Raw genomic sequence first — 19,382 nt, forward strand, 5'->3', positions numbered from 1 at the left:
TGATGTGAATTAAATGTTATTTGAATGCCAAGCACGAAGAGGCTCATTCTTGATTAACCAAAAATGCAGGAATTTTATTAGTATTCACAACTCAGAGTCCTGCAGGTTAACTTTGGTGCACCAACACCTTTAAAAATGTGTGATTTTATTTTATTGTTTTTACGATTATTAGCAGAAAGTTGCATCACAACCATTCTGCAATCTGTTCTCTGTGCTCATTTCGTGTGGAAAGGAAATAAATCTTCATGCAAAACAGGAAGGAGACTCAAAAAATGATAATAAAAGTAATGAATAATGACAATAGATGCCTCTGCTGTAATCATGTGTGAAATTATTGACTTGAGGACTGAGGAGGGGGAAGAGGGTTTCTGAAGCCATGTTCATATTATGTAAATAGGGTGCAGGACCATATGTCAGTTGAACCGCAGTGCCATCCGAAAGGAGACGAGGCAGAGACTTTGCGCGGCAGACGCCGGGGCCGTCGGTAGATGGCGGTAACCCAAGAAACCTGATCCACCGGGCTCCCGTGCACTCCGTCTCAGTTTGCAGCACTGGCATTGAAGGCAGAGGAGCCGAACAGTTTTGAAGGACATCAAAAGAAACGGGAGAGCTCGCGGCTCTCCAGCTTTGCGCGCAGCCGGAGACGGAGCGCTTCACCGGACAGAAAAAAACGGGAGAACTAAGAATGGATGAAAAATCGAATTCACTCTCCAGCAACAAGGAGGAGAAGGCGGATGGAAATAATGTTTTTCAGAGGCAAGACTCGATACAGAAAAATAACACGGGGAGCCAGAACAAGGACCATGGCAACTCAGTGGGCTTCAAAGGGGAGCGGGACGAGGCCATGGTCGGTTTTGATGATCTGGAGGGGGCGTCCCGGCAATCTGGTTTTATGCAAAGGCAATTTGGGGCCATGATGCAGCCCGGAGTCAATAAGTTCTCCTTGCGTATGTTCGGCAGTCAGAAAGCCGTGGAGAAAGAACAAGAGAGGGTCCAGACGGCCGGATACTGGATCATTCATCCATATAGCGATTTTAGGTAAGGGCTGTAAAAGACACCTTCTCACTCCTCCCTCCCTATATACCCCTCCCGTGACTCACTCTATGGTCTGCAAGCTATACTTCCACACAGAACGCGCACAGATCCTGCCCAAAGCGCGCACGCTAATCTGCCTCTTGTCTTTTCTGCTCCGGGCTTCAGGCTGCTCAAATGTGCTCCTCTGCGGCGTTTCTCAGTAGAGCCACCGCACAAGACTCACATGTTGTAGGGCTGGAGGTGTGAAGGTGGAAGTGTCCTTGGAGGGAGGGTGGTGAATGTCATGGTTTTTGCACAAAAACGCTCAGCAGAGCCCCAGCCGCTGCCATATATTTCGCTTGTGTGTCTGCTGTACCTGCGCGCAACGTGACAACGCCGCTGCACCATAACGGTAGTAAACATTTCATTGTAGGCGGTGGTGAGACTACAGGCCTGTGTGCAAAAAAAAAAAAAAAAAAAAAAAAAAAAAAGGAAAGGGAAAAAATGAGGTAAGGAGAAAAATGGCCGTTTTGTGAATTAATTAGTGGACAAAATATATTAAAGGGAAAGGAATGTAACAGAGGGGTTATGTATAAGCTGTTCTGCTGAGAAACGTGATGGAATTTGTAAAGGACAGCAGTGAGGGACATGCCACTTTTCATTTGTTGGCTCTCACTTATTGCAGCATAATTGATTCTCGTGTTATTTTCTTGCCCTGCGTGCAGCTGCACACGCTGGTTGCCACAAATAATCTGCTAAATGGCCCTGATTTGCTGAAGATTATCAGGTGAAAAAGAAGGTGGAAAGAAAGTCAGATCATGCGGGCCCGGTTTATCATAAGCTGCACCCTCAGTTGCGCAATTAAGCTACACATCTGGCCCAGACTTTGCACCAAAAAGTGCTCAGGTTTGATGAGAACTCCTTGGCAGCTTCTGCACCGGAGCTGTCCATGGTCCTGGACTTGAACGCAGCACTTTTTTGGGGGGGTATCACAAAGTTTTAGCTTTCTAAAGTCCTAATTTATGTGCAGAGATATAGACTAATGTGCAATTTTAGCATTCTGCAGACATGATCAACCATAAAGTTCATGGAAAACACTTCTGTTCTTGTATTTTGGCAATTTCCCGTCATTTCCAAACGAAAGTGGACACAGCTGGACAACATATAGTCATATCACTTCCCCGTGTACATACTCGGATGCACGCATGATGGTGGGCAGGGATTAGCACAATGAAAAGTCAATGAGCTTAGTAGACTCTGAAAACAATTATGTAAGAAGATTGACCCCTTCTGAAGATGGGGAGAGGTCGAGACCAGAGCAAGGAGGTGAAATCCAAACCGTTTTACCTTTTTGTGCAGTTTTAAGTTTGTCCTGCTTTTTGACATTTTGCTAGACTAAGGATTTCAGCGAGTCAGGGAATGGCGGGGAATGGCTCCATAATGGGTACACGATCGTGTCTGCTGAAGCAGACTGAACCATTTACTTCAGCCCTATCAGAAAATATTTCTCCAGCTCAGGCTGGCAATGGTCTCCTCAGGCTATCTCCTCATGACATTTTCCAAAAGCTGATTTTTTTCAGATGAAGCCCTTTTCCCACAGACAATGTAAAGAAAGCTCTTTTAAAAATTCCACTGAGATGACTGTAACTGGCTGCAAAACGGGACAATGAAGAATACAGTGTATCTGTACAAGTTTCCTTTCATGCTAGTTGAATGACGATTAATCATATCGAGGTGACCTTCTCGGAAAAAAGCAATAAAAGGGGCATGATTGACACCCCAATTCACACTAGCATCATACTGGTTCATGGGACTGTTTGAAACTTAATATTTGACACCTTCTTTGTACACAGTGCCTGCTGAAATATTGATGATAGGTTAGTAATATTCATTATTCATAGATTTTAGTGAGGCTTCATGCTTGGCCTCATTTACCTCCAGTTAATCCAAAGACAAGCCTTTGTCCTCTCCTTACTTTATTGGAGCTTTTTAAAAAGACTGCTCACCATTACTCACAGTGTGTCTGTATCAAGATTTGCATCCCAATAACGATAATAATTCAGTTATTTAGAGTCAATTTTGGGGAAAAAATATTAAGAATCTGTTCAATTCTTTCTGTGTGAACACTATAAATTTCTGATTTTTTCAAAATGACTCTAAGGGTTAATACTTTTAGTACTAAAATTATTTTTGCAACCAACAAGTTTTTACATAAAAACTCTGTTAAAAAAAAAAGGATAAATATGTGATGTCAAAAAAATATGTATTTTTGTCTGTCCACAAAAAGGGGTACTTCCTGTGACGTCCATTGCTGGAGCTTTCCCATCACACTGCACAGTAGACGGGGTCAGGCGGCACTGAGTGAGATTATGTGGGGTTTCCTCTGTTGCCCAGCAAAGATTGGTACAGCTCTGATTATGATTGATCACTTGTAGAAATGAAGCGCAAAATGGGCCGGCTTGATTCGACTGAAGATTTTTCTCCTCTTGTTATTCTTTGGCCTCAAATTGATTGGTCAGAAATGTCCTTTTGAATGTCCTTTTTAATACAAATATTTATTCTACAACCCCACCTGTATTAATATGGCAGGGGATCAGATATTCTCTTTGCTGTGTCACAGCAGTTTTGGTAGCACTGTTTCAGTCAAATCAATGAGAGCACAGCTTGTTTGGGTGTTCAGTCTGACATTACAAACTGGTATTTGGCTCGTGGAGCGACTAGAAGAGCACACAGCTCATCTGGATGAGCATTCTGTATAAGATTTTGAACAAGTGGAGTCTAAAATTATTGTAAAAAAATAGCCTAAATACATTGACATATGAAGATTTTCATAGAATTTGAGCTTTTATTGTAGATTTTATAAATGGTACCTTAAAGCCTGGAGTATGCACAGTCCAGAACCATTAACTGTCAAGTTTGCCTGTTTCTATTTTCTCTTTAAGAAATATGAGGATGTAGAATGTTTGCATCCTTTTGCATTATGGCTGATAAATTAAACTTTACAGCTAACCACTATTCATAAAAAACAAAACAAATCCTATCAATCCTTCCAGATATGAATCGTTCTCATCTCTCCTATTAAAGTGAATGATTATTCTTCAGCGTGGACTCACGCTAGATGCATTTCAGTTTGGCAGATTCCTTGTGATTAAAAAAGTGCACGGTTCATTAGCTCCCACCCATTGTCACTGCAATATTCATTTTTGGAAATATTGCACTTGAAAGAGGACTAAAACATATTAAAACCAAAAAGGCATGGCCCACTGTCCTCTAGCTTCACAACTTGATGCCTGCTGTTGCTAAAATACCTTCAGTGGGTTTTGTGACTCGCCCAGAAGACCGCTGTTTAGCTGAAGTGAAGACAATTATCGGTGGGTATTTATAAAGCCAAGGCTTAGGCTTAATTTATTCAAACAGATCCATTACTGAGTGGTCACTTTTCCAGCTAGACAGGCAGCTTGCCAACGAGCCAGCAAGTCCATTTCTGCCTTTATCAATGGATGAGCAGCAAAACCCAGCAAAGGCAGGCAGAAATGTAAATATAAGAAAAATATAAATAAAGTTTAGCCTAAATTACAAAAGGGGTTTATACAAATACACATTTTGTGTGTCAGAAGAACTTAAACCCCCTGTTGTAACAGTAAAAGAGACCTTCAGCTCCGATCTGTGTGCTCAGCTGGACAAGTTAAAAAAAAAAAAAAATAGTCAGGCAAAAAGGATGGCGTCAGTGAAGAGTTTTTAGAATGAGATAGGATTCCTGAAAGCATCTATTTTGATTCGTTGTTGCTTGGCCTTTACTGAGGGTCCGAGACGCTCTGTGAAAAGAGCATGGAGCTGATGAATCACTTCTGCCTATGTTCATGGTTTAGAGGACAGAGACTTTGACACACAGCTGTGAAAGATGAGACTCTACGTGGCCTTTTATACTTGCAGTCGTTAAATAGCTTTGTGTCCTTCAGCTGCGGTTAAACTCTGAGTTTTCTTTGATCAATCTAGCATGCATTTTGCACTTCCTCCTTCGCCTGATGGGTGTAGGTGTAGGAGCTGCTGCAGATCTGTCCTGGGACATTTTCTGCCGGTTGTTGCCGGCTGGCGTGTGACGTAATGTCTTTTCTGCATGGTGTCATGCAAACAGAGGGCAATACACAGGAGGCTAAAAGAGCATCTCAGGTGATAGATTGACTCTAGATATTTTTTTATTGTATGTAGCCTTAAAGACCTACTCAGATAAAACATGTGTTTTTGGTGTTTTTAACATGTTGTCGTGGCATTTTTTTTTTGATGGAAGTCATATACAGTACAGACCAAAAGTTTGGACACACCTTCCCATTCATTTGAATGAGAAGATGTGTCCAAACTTTTGGTCTGTACTGTATATAGAAAATTAAACTGAGAATTTCTGAGTTTTTCTTTGTTCAAATTGTTGTGAATCAGGAGCAGATGCAAAAATTGAGTTAGAAAAAGCTTGTAAGTGTGATGTACACGTTACCATAGCAACCTACAAGCTCCCTGCTCCACTCCATTCTGATGCATCCACTCATAGACGTTTTGATCCATGTATATCTGTTTCAAAACTGTACAGCTGGATAGCTCCAATATTGCTGGCCATTTTTGTTGCAGAGGTAATGTTTGGGCGGCAGTTTAGCTCAGGCGGTAGAGCAGGTCGTCCAACAACCAAAGGGTTGGCGATCGATCCCCGCTCTCCCCAGCCAGCCGTCGCCCCCCTGAGCGCAGCCAGCCTGCAGCTCACCACTCCCCCCAGGGGATGGGTCAAATGCGGAGAGAGAATTTCCCCATTGTGGGATAAAATATAGTAAATTATATATTATATAATAGTTATGGTTGAGGGGCTGTAAGCTAGTGGGAGAGTCCCTACAGTATTTATTTTTGGTTTTGTCTCAATATAATAATTCAGCTACTTAAAAGACTGAACATATCCATGCATACTGGACTTTTGGCTGAAACAATATATAAAAGCCTTAACGTATTTTGGTATCAATGTTGTTTAAAATGGTTACATTTAAAAGAGTATAGCAAGCTTTCTTTCCTTCACCTCTGACTTGCATGTGTCATTCTGCAGGTTCTACTGGGACTTGATAATGCTCATCATGATGATGGGGAATCTAATCATCATTCCTGTGGGAATAACCTTCTTCTCAGAGCAGACTACCACCACCTGGCTGGTCTTCAATGTGGCTTCGGACACCATCTTCCTGGTGGACCTGGTCATGAACTTCAGAACAGGGATTGTCAATGAGGAGAGCTCTGAGATCATCCTCGATCCCAAGGTTATAAAGATGAATTACCTGAAAAGCTGGTTCGTTGTGGACTTCCTCTCCTCCATTCCGGTGGATTATATCTTTTTAATAGTGGAAAAAGGCTTTGACTCTGAAGTATATAAAACGGCCCGTGCCCTGAGAATCGTTCGCTTCACCAAGATCCTCAGTCTTCTGCGGCTGCTAAGATTGTCCCGGCTCATCAGATACATTCATCAGTGGGAGGAGGTACGTATATATTTGTGCACAGAAGATCACATAAAAAAGCTGAATGTTGTTTAAAAAAAACGGATTTTTTAAAATTGAAATATAGTTGATAAATATCTTTAAAACGTATTACAATATGCAATGATAATTATCTGAGGTTAACAAGTCCATCTTTCCTTTCCAAAGCGATTCAGCTAATAATTTTGTCAATTATTCAGACTTTTCCTGTTTCCTGTAACCTAAATAAGGTTCAAATACAGACTGATCCACGTAGAACAGCCTCTTCCATTTTTATAAGCCAGAAAATTCTGCCTGGAAACTGCTGAAACTGACTTACCGTTGGCTGAAAACTAAATAAATTTGATGCTCTTTATCTCCACCAGCACAAATTTGACCATATTGCATTTGTAATTTTGTTGTTTGTCAAACTTGTTATTTTGATTGGTAGAATCACTTTCAGCACATAAATTATTTAAATTTTGATTTCAAATGTAAATTTTGCCTCAAATATGGAATAAAAAGTGGTTTATTCTTCTAATCTGCAGCAGTTGATGCATTTAAGAGGAGAATAACTTAAAGGCTTGTTGGACAACATTGTCGATATTTTCAAAGTGGGTGTTTCAACAACCATGAGATGATTTTTGTGTAAATATCACAAGGTTATATCCCTCCAGACGGAACCAAGAATGATACATTATTAGCCACAACTGAGTCACTGCTGCACTTCCTGACTCAGACTATTTAACCAAGCTTCGCTGCTTTCTTCAGTTAGTGATACTGAGTGAGGCGCTGCTCTTCTCTGCATCAAGTGTAAAGCATTTCAGCCGAAGGATACATTTTAGATAAACTTGCCAGAGGACCTTCATCGCTGTGTCGCAGATTCAACCTTTAAAAAGAAATACCCGTTGTTTTGTGTCCGATTCATTCAGCTGTCAGCTGCTTCTTGGCAGATGTTCTGCCAGTTCCACCTGCTTTTAGGCTTCCTACAAGTTATCTATAAAGGCAAACCCACATCTAATTTATATGCAGTGTTTTAAAACCACTATATTAAATATAGAGAATTTGTCAATTAAACTGCTTGTACATGTAATGCGAATGTATTTTTGAGGTAAACACTTAAAAATACTTAAGTCAACACATTTTTTTTAAATTTAAGTTCATTTTCTAAGGTACATAAAATAATCTGTAATGGAAAATCAAGCAAGGATTACAAACCAGTTCAGATGTTATAGAAAAAACATTATTCTGAACATTATTTTTAGTGGTTATGACCATACGTATCATGATATGTATGTGTGGGTTCCTCCAGCTTCCTCCCATAGTCCAGAAACATGCATCTCAGGTCAAGTGGTGATTCATAATTGTCCCCTAGGTGTAAAAGTGAGCGTTTGTGAACTTGCAAACATTTCAGGGTGTACTCCTCCATTTTCCAACAGTAGCTAGGATAGGCCCCAGCATAATTATGTTAATGATAATAATCATGTTATCATCATCTTATTCATTCCCAGGTTTCAGATTACATATAATTGTGTCCATACACTCTTATACTTAAAAAATCAAATTATTTCTGGCTGAGGTAGTTTTTTTTAACAAATATATTTATAGGTTTTTAAATACAAAATAATGGAACACAACACTTTGCCCATGAATACAAGGATAGGCTGTGAATGCAAGGAGTCATGATAAAACCATACAGCAAATAGAAAAATATGGAGAAAATAAGTAAATTTATATTTAATAGTTATTGTAAATGGGTGCCTTTAGTATTGAAGTGCTAATGTACTTGAGCTAGTTTGGTTGTTTTCAGATTCATAGAAATGTTCTAAATGTGAATTTAATACAGATACAATCAGCTTAATTTCTTCTCTTTTTTTTGCACTGTAGTTTGAAGGGAGGAAAGTTTTTTGAGGATGAGATTGATATCAGGTCAGAAGATCTGGTTCTGCAGAAATTCGTACAGAGAAATATTGCAGTAGAGGAATGTTTCATGCAAAAGAATCTATTACTTCTCTGTCATTCCTCTTTGGCCTCTTACCTTTCTGCCCCATTTGTCTTCCTCTGCCTCTTATATTTTTTCTTTCTCTTTCCCATCAAAACCCATTCCATTTGGCTTTACATTTACCGGCATACAGAATGATAAGACAACAGCCAATCAGACACATCCACAGGAGATACGAAGGGAAAGAAAAAGCTCGGAGAGGAAACAAATCCAAGCTGTCAAGACATGTTAGGTGGAAGATGCCGGATTAGAGCTTTAATGGAGAGACAAATGCAGTTCCCACCATCATAATGTGTTTCATGCAGGGAGCCATAATTACACACTCACAGATGGACTTGCCTAGTTATTTGGACATTCATTTTCTCCAATGAGGTATTCTCCCCCCTGCATCCATCACCTTTTCCTCTGTGGTGTGCCGCCTGCACCCTTCCTCACTGTGTCACATCTTCCACCCCCATTTGTGAGGCCGTTGTTTATCACTGCAGGCTGAATGGTTTGAACTGGGCAAAAAAAATGTAGCTGCATGAATATTTCCTAATATTTTCACCTCTTCATTTTTACTCAAAGCGAAAAGATGTACTTTGGTCGGCACGACATATACCGGACATGCATGGTTAGTCATCACTATTCCCTGCTTTGTTTGTTAAGGGGCTTAAGCAGTTGAGTGGCTCGAATGTAAAGACTCAAAGAACTGACAGACCTTGAAAAACCAACTCTTCGTCATTAGAAAATGATACATCTTTAGCTGATGAGGCTAATATTGTGCTAAATCTTTGACTGCTGCAGCCGTGGTTAAGGTGGTGGTGCGCGCTGAGACTCCACCCTCATCGTTGTACGTTTGCATTCGGTTCTCTTTGTGTTTGTTCAATCATTCATGCATGCATGTGTTTGTCCTTATATAATTATGCCAATGTGCAGAGCTTTGGGAAATTATAGCACACAACACGAAGGTCATGCTCAGTAGTAAACACAATGTGTCCTCCACAACGACAATTCAAACAAATGCAAAACAAGTGAAAGCAGATGCAAAGCAGATTCTTTCCCCACGCTCCTGTGATACCGCAAACGGACTAAATTTGACTCTCACAGGCATCAGTAGGTTTTCCTAATGAGCTCCTTTTTATCTGTGCTCTCCAGTATGCTGATTAAGACATTTTTAAAATAGGATTCAATTAAAAAATTCAAGTGCCATTAATCAAACATCATTATTCCAACTTGGAATACGATTACTCTCTGGACAGATGCAAGTTTATGTTTTCTTATAAATGTCAAATGGTTATTTGCTGTGTATAAAATGCTAATTGAAGGAACTTATTATTTATTAAGGCTTTGTGTTAGAAGTGTAAAGCTCAGGCACAGCATGAGGTTGTTTTTAAAAGCAAAGAGAAAAACCGTAAACCTCTAGAACTCCATTTTAAGGGATTTTAAAATGTTAGCCCGTGTTTGTTGACCATGACATTACTTATGCTTTGGATTTTAACATTTTAAAAACTTTTAAAAAAGAGAGGAATTTCAACTCAGATTTCTGTAATAATGCTTATAACGTAGAGTTTCTCAGTAATGAAGTGGCTCGTTAGGTACCAAGTCAGCAGTTAGTGGTTTTGACGCAGTTGACTGCAAAACTGTAACTGTTAATAAGCTTTAGACACATTCTGTTATTTTTCCTATTATGTTTATGCAATTCCAATGTATAGAAATACTTTTTATGCCAAGGTTTCTGTCCTACCTTCTATTTGTGTTTGGGGTAATTTATGTCTAAGCAGACAGTAGCTGCAAATGTGCTCATCTGTAAGTCACAGCAGTGCTGAGATTTTATGCAGGAAGTAACATGCATGTACAGATTTGCATGTTAAGTTTAAGTTGATTGTATTTAAACAAAATCCTTCCATTTACATGTATATTGAAGTCTTCACATGAATGAGAAGGTTTTATAATTTTTTTAAAACAGCAACTGAGTTAATAGAAAAATAAACAATTCATTTTGTGATGTTTCATGCTTTACTCTGATCCTCCATCCAGAAATGAAGACTGTTGCTAAAACACCTGCTCAACATATGTTTGGTCAGCAAATACAGCCGAAAATCTAAAAAAAGAGGTTTTTTTTTGGAGAAAATCTTTCATTTTTGGTTGCATTTTTTTCTTTCTTTCAAGGGACCCTTTGCCTCCCCGATCTAATTTCTGTCATGTTTCTTCCCTTATTACATGTCCTCAGAAGCCCAGAGCTAAATCCCATGACCATAAAGCTATAACTTTATTCTCTTCATAAACATATGCAGTTGACTTTGGATAGATTTGGTGAAATCCTCATGACTTAGTCTAAATACTTTTGCCATGAAGACTCTCAGGATCTGAGTCACATTTTAGTCTGTTCATTATCGATGTTTGAAAAAAAATAAATACATAAAAAGAAGCATGAGAATAACATTTCTAAACCAGTGTGAAAAATCCTTAGAGTGCCGCTGTGCAACATCTGGCTCATCACTGCCACCGGAACTCCCACAAGAGCCCAGCTGAGGGCTCAGGTTGGGCTGGTGGCAGGAAAGCAGCCCCTCAGGGTTGGATTTTGTGTTTGCGAGCCTCAGGCTGAGGTCGCACGCCACAAAAATCAGGAAATATGAACTTAATCTCCCTTTCACTACAGTTTGATAACTGTAAATGTCATCAAACACTTAAGTACCAATGATTAATGAGATTTTTGTATAACAACACAGGTTTACAACCTTATGGGAGTCTGTTTGTGTGTTTTTTTTTTTGCAAAGTTATTGTTATTTCAAAATTTCTAACCTTTTTAAGTCTTTTGGTTAGACAAAAATTATAAGTCATCATTAAAACGAAAAACCAAATATCAAACAACACCCTATGAGTTAGTTATTATTTAAGGCCAAACTGAAGCCACTGTCTGAGATGTGGTTGGTTTTTGAAAAAATGGGCAAATGGGTGAGGCAAACTAATTTTATAGCTATTGGAATATATTAAGGCTGTTAAAGAGTGAAGCATCAACAATTACCTGCAAATAAGAAGATGATTTTAAATTACAGTGAATGGGAACCAGATTGCTTGCTTGTCAAGCTCCCTGGTGGTTACTTGGTGAACTGCACCTATCTCCAGGTTATTCTTTTACAAACAAACCTCAATCCAGAACTTAAAGCGTTACTTCGTTAGTCATAATGTCCTATAAATGTTAATAAAGATGGGTTTTTAATACCATATATAACTAAATATAGTTATATTATGTAATAAATAGATTAACAAATAGACTAAATCTCAAATATGTACCAAAATATAGTTTGCTTCATTTTGTTAGAATGGAACTCTTTACAAACTAATTAACAAGGTGAACATTTTTTTTATATTAAGGCTTTTATGTTATGCTGTTGAGCAGCCTAAAACCATACATGTTATGTGATGCAATTATTTAATACAAACATACAACTGTGTCAGGACATGACTGTACAATTTTCATTCATGTGCATTTCTGCTTTTACAACAAGATTTTTCTAATTGCATAATGCCATTTCATCCAGAATTATGGTTATGTTTCAAAATACTATGAAAAATTGGTGCGTAAGGCATTTTAGCAAATACTCTGAGAGGAATGTTTTGAGTTTTGTTGGAAGGGAAGCTGAACGCTGGTGAGTCATTCAGCAGCTGGTTGTAGGAAGTGACGTCTTTGAAGGCTCCTGTGTGCAGCTTCACTTTGTCAGCATCAAAGTCAGAGAGCTGTGAACATCGGAGTGACAGATAAAGTCACCTCTCAAGATCAGCTTGACATTGTATCTTCTCACAGTGGAGATTCATTTGATATTGATACCAATGTAGTTTTATTGCAGCATTTTCAAAGGAATTTTGCATGTTCCAAAAGCTTCTTGCATTTTAAAACGTTTGATTGTGTTTTGCTGACTAAAGCTGAGAACTTAAAAAAGGGTTGAGGAAGATTAAAGGAATTGATTCCTTATTTACAAAAAAAGTTAAAAATTAAAGCCAGCACACCAAAATCCTTTTTCACAGCACTTTCTTGTACTTTATATCCAGCTGAAGCATCTTTTCCCGTGTTCAATCATTCAAGCTCTAATTTAGGTCAGTGTAAAAGGTTATTCTCAGTTTTTTAGCTGCACTCTATGAAACAGTTGTTAGTTGATTCAAACTTTTTATTAAAGATGTGCATTTATTAGATAAATAAAATATACTTTTAGTTTGATTCTGATTATATTCAAGGCAATTCTGAATTAAACAAAGCTTCAATAATAATGACTGTTGCATTTCAGTTTATTGGAATCTTCTGGACTAAACCTCACCATTTGTAACCTGCTGTCACTTTTGTGGGTCATTAGCTATATATATATATAGATTCGATGTTGTGTCCAGCAGGTGAATAAGGGGCATCAAACAAAGCCGCTGATTTTTGAGCAACAGATAGTTTGGTGCCAAAGCAGATTAGTGAGCCTTAAAGTGCCCCGTGGTTTTGATTCACTTGACTTGAAAAAACCCGTGCCAAGAGGTTGGAGCACTGAGCCACCGCCCCGGAGTCATGCAGGGACACAGGTGCACAGGCAAACACACAGACGCTTGTGCTGACTCATGACACGCTGTGTCATGTGTTAGATTGAGAGGAGATTTGAGAGACGAGAAGGAAAGATAAGAGGAGAGGGCAGTTCTCCATTTCTACATTTTCACTGTGTCCTCTTCTGCTCTGTTCTGATGTCACGCATGTTTTATTAAAATACAACAAATATATATATATATATATATATATATATATATATATATATGTGTGTGTGTGTATAATTTTTATGTACTGTATTTTAATAATTAGCACCATAAAAATTAACTTACATTTAAAAAATTACAGTATCAATGTAATTTGTAAAAAAAACCCAAAAAAAACAAATGTAGAATTTTCCTAACTGCAACTTGAGCCTGCACAATAAATTACAAATGTACTCTGATTGCGATGATAACCAATACAATACATGCATCACAAAAGATAAATAGCATAAATGATTACCTTAAGAGGGTTACAAAAATGGATTTGATCAATCACATGCACCGGGCCATATAAATTGAGTTACTTTTAGTTAAATAAAACAGTTGCAGTGAAAGGGAAATTAAGTGTTTTGTTCTTTGTTCATGTATCACAAGACATACTCATTGGAATATTGATCACAAGTTTTCCTCATATCGTGCATGTCCTACTGGAACACATTTAACACATACATATGGGCTTCCACAATTAATATTGTTTGAAAGTCTAGCATTTTGCATAAAAGAAAAATGCAAATACAAGAGTTGAGACTTTTTGTGGTTAAGAATCTTTGTGGCAAATGTATATTGATGAAAACCAGTACCAAAACAAACATTCATGGAATTAGGTCTGAATTTTCAATTGAAATAAAAAACTCAAAAAAATTCAACACTATTTATATAAACATGTTTTTAACTCTTTTTACTAAAGATTTTGCAATGACTAAAGCCATATTTTTTCAAAGATAAATGTGCTCTTTAAAGGAGGCAGAGATGCTGGGTTCAGCTTCAGCAAAAACTGTGTAAAAGTGTTTTTCATGTTTTTTTTTCTCGCATTATATTTAGTTGTAGGACACACGACCATTAGCAGGCCTGTGAGCGCCTGCAATACTCTTGTGTGGAAAAAAAGCTAGGCTGGAGCAGAGCCGTTGGCCAATAACTGTGTATAATTGTGATGTGACGTGAGAAGCTGGGAATTGTTGTCCTGTCTGTTCGTTTGTGCATTCATCTGGTACTTCATTCCCCATGGCCTGGATGTGACATATGCCAGCTTAATGGTACAACTGAACTTCGAAATTACAGCTCAGTGGGGGAATATTGATTAAATAGTTCCATGTATTGTTTACAGCAGCAAAGAGACATAATAGAAGTGATGTTGCAGTGTTTAAATTATTCATCAAAATTGATTGAAGAAGAACAGCTTTTGCTGAACTGCCTGACACAGATTTGATTTGCAACTTCTTTTAAAGACCCACTCTGATCATCTTTTGATCCATTTTAAAAGCGTTTCAAGTGGTCTTTTAATTATGATTATACAGTTTTTAGCCAATATCAAAAACCTGTGTAGGACATAGTTCTGCAGGGCGGCAGTAGCTCATTAGAAATTGGCATTAGGGTGGTGGACTGGTGGCATGGAGTAAGCCTGCCCTCCTTTCCCTTCATCTCTTTTTGTTTACACTCCTTTCCGCTAACTGACAGCCCTTAATATTAAAGTCTCCATTACAAAATTGAAGTTGCTAATAAGTGGGATTTACTCTAAGAGGCCTATAGTATTTGCAAAAGCACAGCAGCCTAAAAGATCTTTGTTAACTTCACCTTCCTATGAGGAATTTGTTGATTTCACAGTCAAAGAAAGGTTTACATTTTTAGCATCTGCTGTGTCTTGTGTTTCTGCTTCTTTCCTCATTCAACTTAACTAACTGTGTACAGAAAGCTTTTGAATATTACATATGCATTTGCTATTAACCAGTTGAAGATTTCTTTCTTCTTTTTTTCACATTAAGTAAATGATACAAAAATCAGAAAGATTAACATGATTAATGATATTTTTTTCTTTTAAAAGATAAGAAAAGGGGCATTTTGAGGACAAGAAATTATGCTTTACAAGGTTTTAATTGCAAGGCTGTAAAATAAACCTAAAATGAAAACAACAACAAAATTAACTGAATTGATTAAATATTAAAGACAAAAATATGTTGTTGGAAAAAGCTTGTAACTTGCCGTTTTCATAACTTGAGCTGGTATTGCTTGATATTTTTGTTGCACTGCTACTGTTAGGGTGAGGTTGTGAGGGGCTGTAAGCTAGCGAGTGTAATCAAAATGAGAAGACCAATAGGAACACTTTTAAAGTAGATCAAAGCAGGATTGCAGTGGGGCTTCAAAGTGAGGAAAAGCTTGTTACAAAATGATCGAATAAGAATTTTTTTTAACAAACTGTCTCTTTCTATGACATGAATAAATAAATATAAAAGAAGTATCTTTAGTTATTAAATTTCCTATATTTTTAGGCATTTTAATATAAATTTGACTTTTTTACTCTCTAAAGCAAATCACAGAACTCTTGGGGATAAATATTTCTACCCAGCTTCAACATCTCATTAGCATCGACATAAACATTGGTTTACTTTAGCATGTGTTGCGCTGCAAATCACAATTGAGAAGGCCAATCAAGAGTTTAGCCACACGATGATCCATTTGTCGCCTCATCTGTAAATTCTACTTCCAGTCGAGCAGCTTATCATAATCAACTTTCTTTACATCCACTTAAATCAAAGGATACTTTCAAAAGACAACTTGATTTTTTAGTAATACTGTTGTTTCAGAAACGCCTGAGGCGGTAATACATAACATTAAAACATGTTTTTCTTATGCATACTTCTTTTCATGCAGGGCTCTGCAATTACGGGCAAATGCACATAATAACGTAACAGACAAGCCAAACCAAAAAAAGAGAGAAAAGAAACAACATTGCATTTTTTCCCCTGCTCTCATGTGTTCTTGTCTGCTCCGTTTTAAGAGAAGACTCGCTGACGATGAGCATAATGCGCCATGAGCTGTGTTTTCTGCTCAGCTCACTGAGGGAAGCTCATTCCTGACCCAAGGGGAGGAAAATCCAGGACTTCACTGCTTGATAAAACAACTTATTTTTCTTTTTCCCTGCTGATTTAACTCATCTCTCTTGCCAGGCCACGCAGTTATCCTTCTGCTTCAAGTTGGTCTGGTTAAGTGCAATAGAGTCCTAACTGCTTGACCATATGGTGCAGAGTGCAGCATTGAGGGTCTCATCCATGAGGGACTGACAAAGCAGGGAAGAGCCTTACTGCTGGAGACATTAACATTGATGAAAATACATTAATTACTCAGTGGCCATAGATCTTCTTGTAGATTTCACTGTCAATATAGACTGAAAAAATATTTCTTACTAATTAGGTAAAAGTGTGTTTTTAGAATCTTTTTATAATCAATGAAATAATGTACCTTATCTTCGATGATATCAAATCCAAAATAAAAACCATAACATATAAAAATATGGTTACAGTGGTCTTTTGCTATATTGCGGTTCATCTTTTGTAAACTCACTGCTTTTCATTTTTATTTTCACAGCACCTTGTGTTCTGTTTCCGGAATGGCTGTAGACCTTGTCAATCAATCTACTCCAAATTCTGTCTCCAGTACAGAATGCTTGCACCTTGCCAGATCTCCATTAATATTCAATAACGATCAGATCTTTGGTTTTCTTTTATAATTGTCTTATTTTTCTACAAAGGTTTGAACTTTGATGGATCAGTGTACAGTACAGTGAGTTATTGTTTATCACAGAAAGTATGTTCTTAAAACAATCCACAAAGTGGTCAATTAATTTTTTTCATTTATTCTAGAGTTTTTAAGGCTGTAAAACTCTTCACAGCACATTTTATTCACAGACATAAACCAACATAAACATTTTCTCGCTTTTTTTTTACTGTTTAAGCACTCTCACAATTTTAAAATGTCATTAAAAATAGGTGCAGTAGTTAAGAATAAAAACAAAAATCTGATCGCAATGAAGATGCATGTAAATTTGGAAAAATTAACGCATTCTGTAAAGGAGATATGGCACAGAGGAGAATGATTGACAACGTCAACTGCCAATTAGGATGCAGAACACATTGCCCTGTAAATTAAATAAAGACATGAAAAATTTCACAAAAAATAATCTGCAAATCAATTTATAGAAGGTAAACTGTGATAAAGCATAGGACCACTGTATAAAAATATATTTTAATTATATATTTAGTGTGATGGAAGTATGTGAACATGTGCTGTGTGATTAGACCATTTGACATGAGAGTACTGACTGACCGATTTGTTTAAAATGCTTGGGATGGGGGTAATTACAAATTCACCGGCCTCTGGTAAGTTTTATTTTTAAAAGAGTTTTAATCAGGATGGAAAAAGTCATCTTGAGTGATATTTCAGAGCAAATATTCCAATTTGGAAACAAAAACAAAAGCTGTGGATTAAAAGAAAGTGGAGTAAACATGCATCAGCATAATTTCAACAAAATTTGATTGATTGGTTGACTGATTGATTGATTTCAAGAAATATTAGATAAAATAGCTAAATAAGGATAAAAAATTGAAAATAAATTATGGGATGTACTGAAGTGAAAAAAGCTGCACAGGTAACTTAAAAAAATATTTTCTATTAGATTTATCAAGAACTTGAATTCCAATTTATTGATTTTTTTTAACATGTATTTAATGTTTGGACATTCCAGAAAAGAAGTTATAGATGTTGATCCACATAAAATTATATTTGACGGTATATTTGACACAAACTGGGTCAAAAATATGCTAGTCTACTGTACAGTATGTCTAAAATGTATGCCTATTTACTGGCCAGCGGACTCATTAATTGGCAAGATTTACCTTAACTGTTAAGTGTATCTGTGACTCTAAAGAGAGTTCAATGAGTTTCATTAAATTCAATTACCACCAAGGGCTCAATTAGTTTTAGAAGCAAATGTGACAGAAAAAAAGCCGTTCTCTTCTAAATTGTTGTTCTGTGCTACGCGTTATCGAGTAGTTTCACGTTCAAACCATGAAAACATAAATACCAGCACTCTGATCTCAATCTCTGTAAGCTGTACTGGGTCTATCCAGGGAGGGACTTTGTTCAGATTTAATGTCACAGCTGGCAAAGTCAACAGTTTAGAGGGAGACTTCAAATAAAAGCTTCAAGAACTGCAGGGCACAGCAGATTATAACACGGGTGTTCTTTCCAGTATTAGCTGTTGTCAAATTTTCCCTTTTAGTGCCTTCCCACCTTACCTCCATGACACTGAAAGAACATGTCTGCACACAAATTGAGTCTGAAGCAGAACGGCAACTGCTGTTATGTTGCTTTAAAATTCTAAGAGGACTTACAAAGTGCAGTCAGTAACCATTAGCAATCAGTGCAAATGACAACTAATAGAAGAGTGATGAGTGTTGATAAGTCAAATAACACATAAATAATAAGAAATTACAACCTAAGTAGCAAGGAAATAAATAAAAAAAACATAAATCTGTTTGAAATAACAATGCACTGACTGGGTATTTAGATAGGCAACCCCTGGGACCCTAAAAGGGATTGAGCAGGTTTAACAAATGGATGTATGGAAATTACAACATTAAAACGTCCAAATGTTGCTATCAAATCCGAGTCCCTGATTGATAAAAGTCCAATCTGGTTTAACTTGCAAAAGATGCACAATTGCCACGCTTTTTGTACGTAGAGCCCCAAAAATAGTAATAAAAAGTTGCGTAGCTACGAGGGAACATAAGAGGTTTGAACGCAGAAGCCTGAAAAACGTATTTACATAAACTTTTGGAATTGAACACGATTTGCCAAGTGTGCTGCAGCTGAACTAATAGGACTTGCTGAGTTTTTTTTTTGTGGGTTTTTTCCTTTCCTGGTTGAGGGTCAACTTGGTCAAAATTGTCCTAAATTAAACAGCTGTCATTTCTACCCGGTTTGGTTAAAAAATGAGAGTGCATTGTAAAAGCAAACCAAACCAGTTAAATATGCAACGTTCCTTTGCCGTTCTCTGCCAAATCAAATAAACCACAGGAAATTTCAGAGGACTCTTAGTTTGATAATTTGGGGTGAATTTTAAGCACATCCTCTCCCACGTTATAGTCTAAAGGTGTTCTGAGATTAGACAAAGGCCGACTATCTGAGCTATACATGCTTTGAAGGATTTAGCTGTGAAAATACCTGACTGCAGACAGAAGTTGATGTTCTGGCTGTTCTGTTGCAGTGTATTTGTACTTTGCAGTACAAAGAGATATTATCATATAAATTGATCTCAGATTCCTATTAAGGCCGCCTCTACAAACAGC

General features: G+C 37.4%; 1 protein-coding gene across 1 annotated transcript in view; it reads left to right on the forward strand.

Annotated features, from left to right (window-relative positions):
* Positions 1 to 464: 464 nt before the first annotated feature.
* The window catches only part of hcn1 (hyperpolarization activated cyclic nucleotide-gated potassium channel 1), a 74,005-nt gene continuing 55,087 nt past the window's right edge, over positions 465 to 19,382 (forward strand). The window contains exons 1-2 of the mRNA XM_023960750.2: positions 465 to 1,038; positions 6,095 to 6,518. Coding sequence (XP_023816518.1) covers positions 686 to 1,038; positions 6,095 to 6,518 — 777 coding nt within the window. The 5' untranslated portion in view covers positions 465 to 685. The remainder of the gene's footprint in view (positions 1,039 to 6,094; positions 6,519 to 19,382) is intronic.

The sequence above is a fragment of the Oryzias latipes genome, chromosome 12 (assembly GCF_053564925.1).
Source record: "Oryzias latipes strain Hd-rR chromosome 12, Olatipes_Hd-rR_3.1".
Classification (NCBI taxonomy): domain Eukaryota; kingdom Metazoa; phylum Chordata; class Actinopteri; order Beloniformes; family Adrianichthyidae; genus Oryzias; species Oryzias latipes.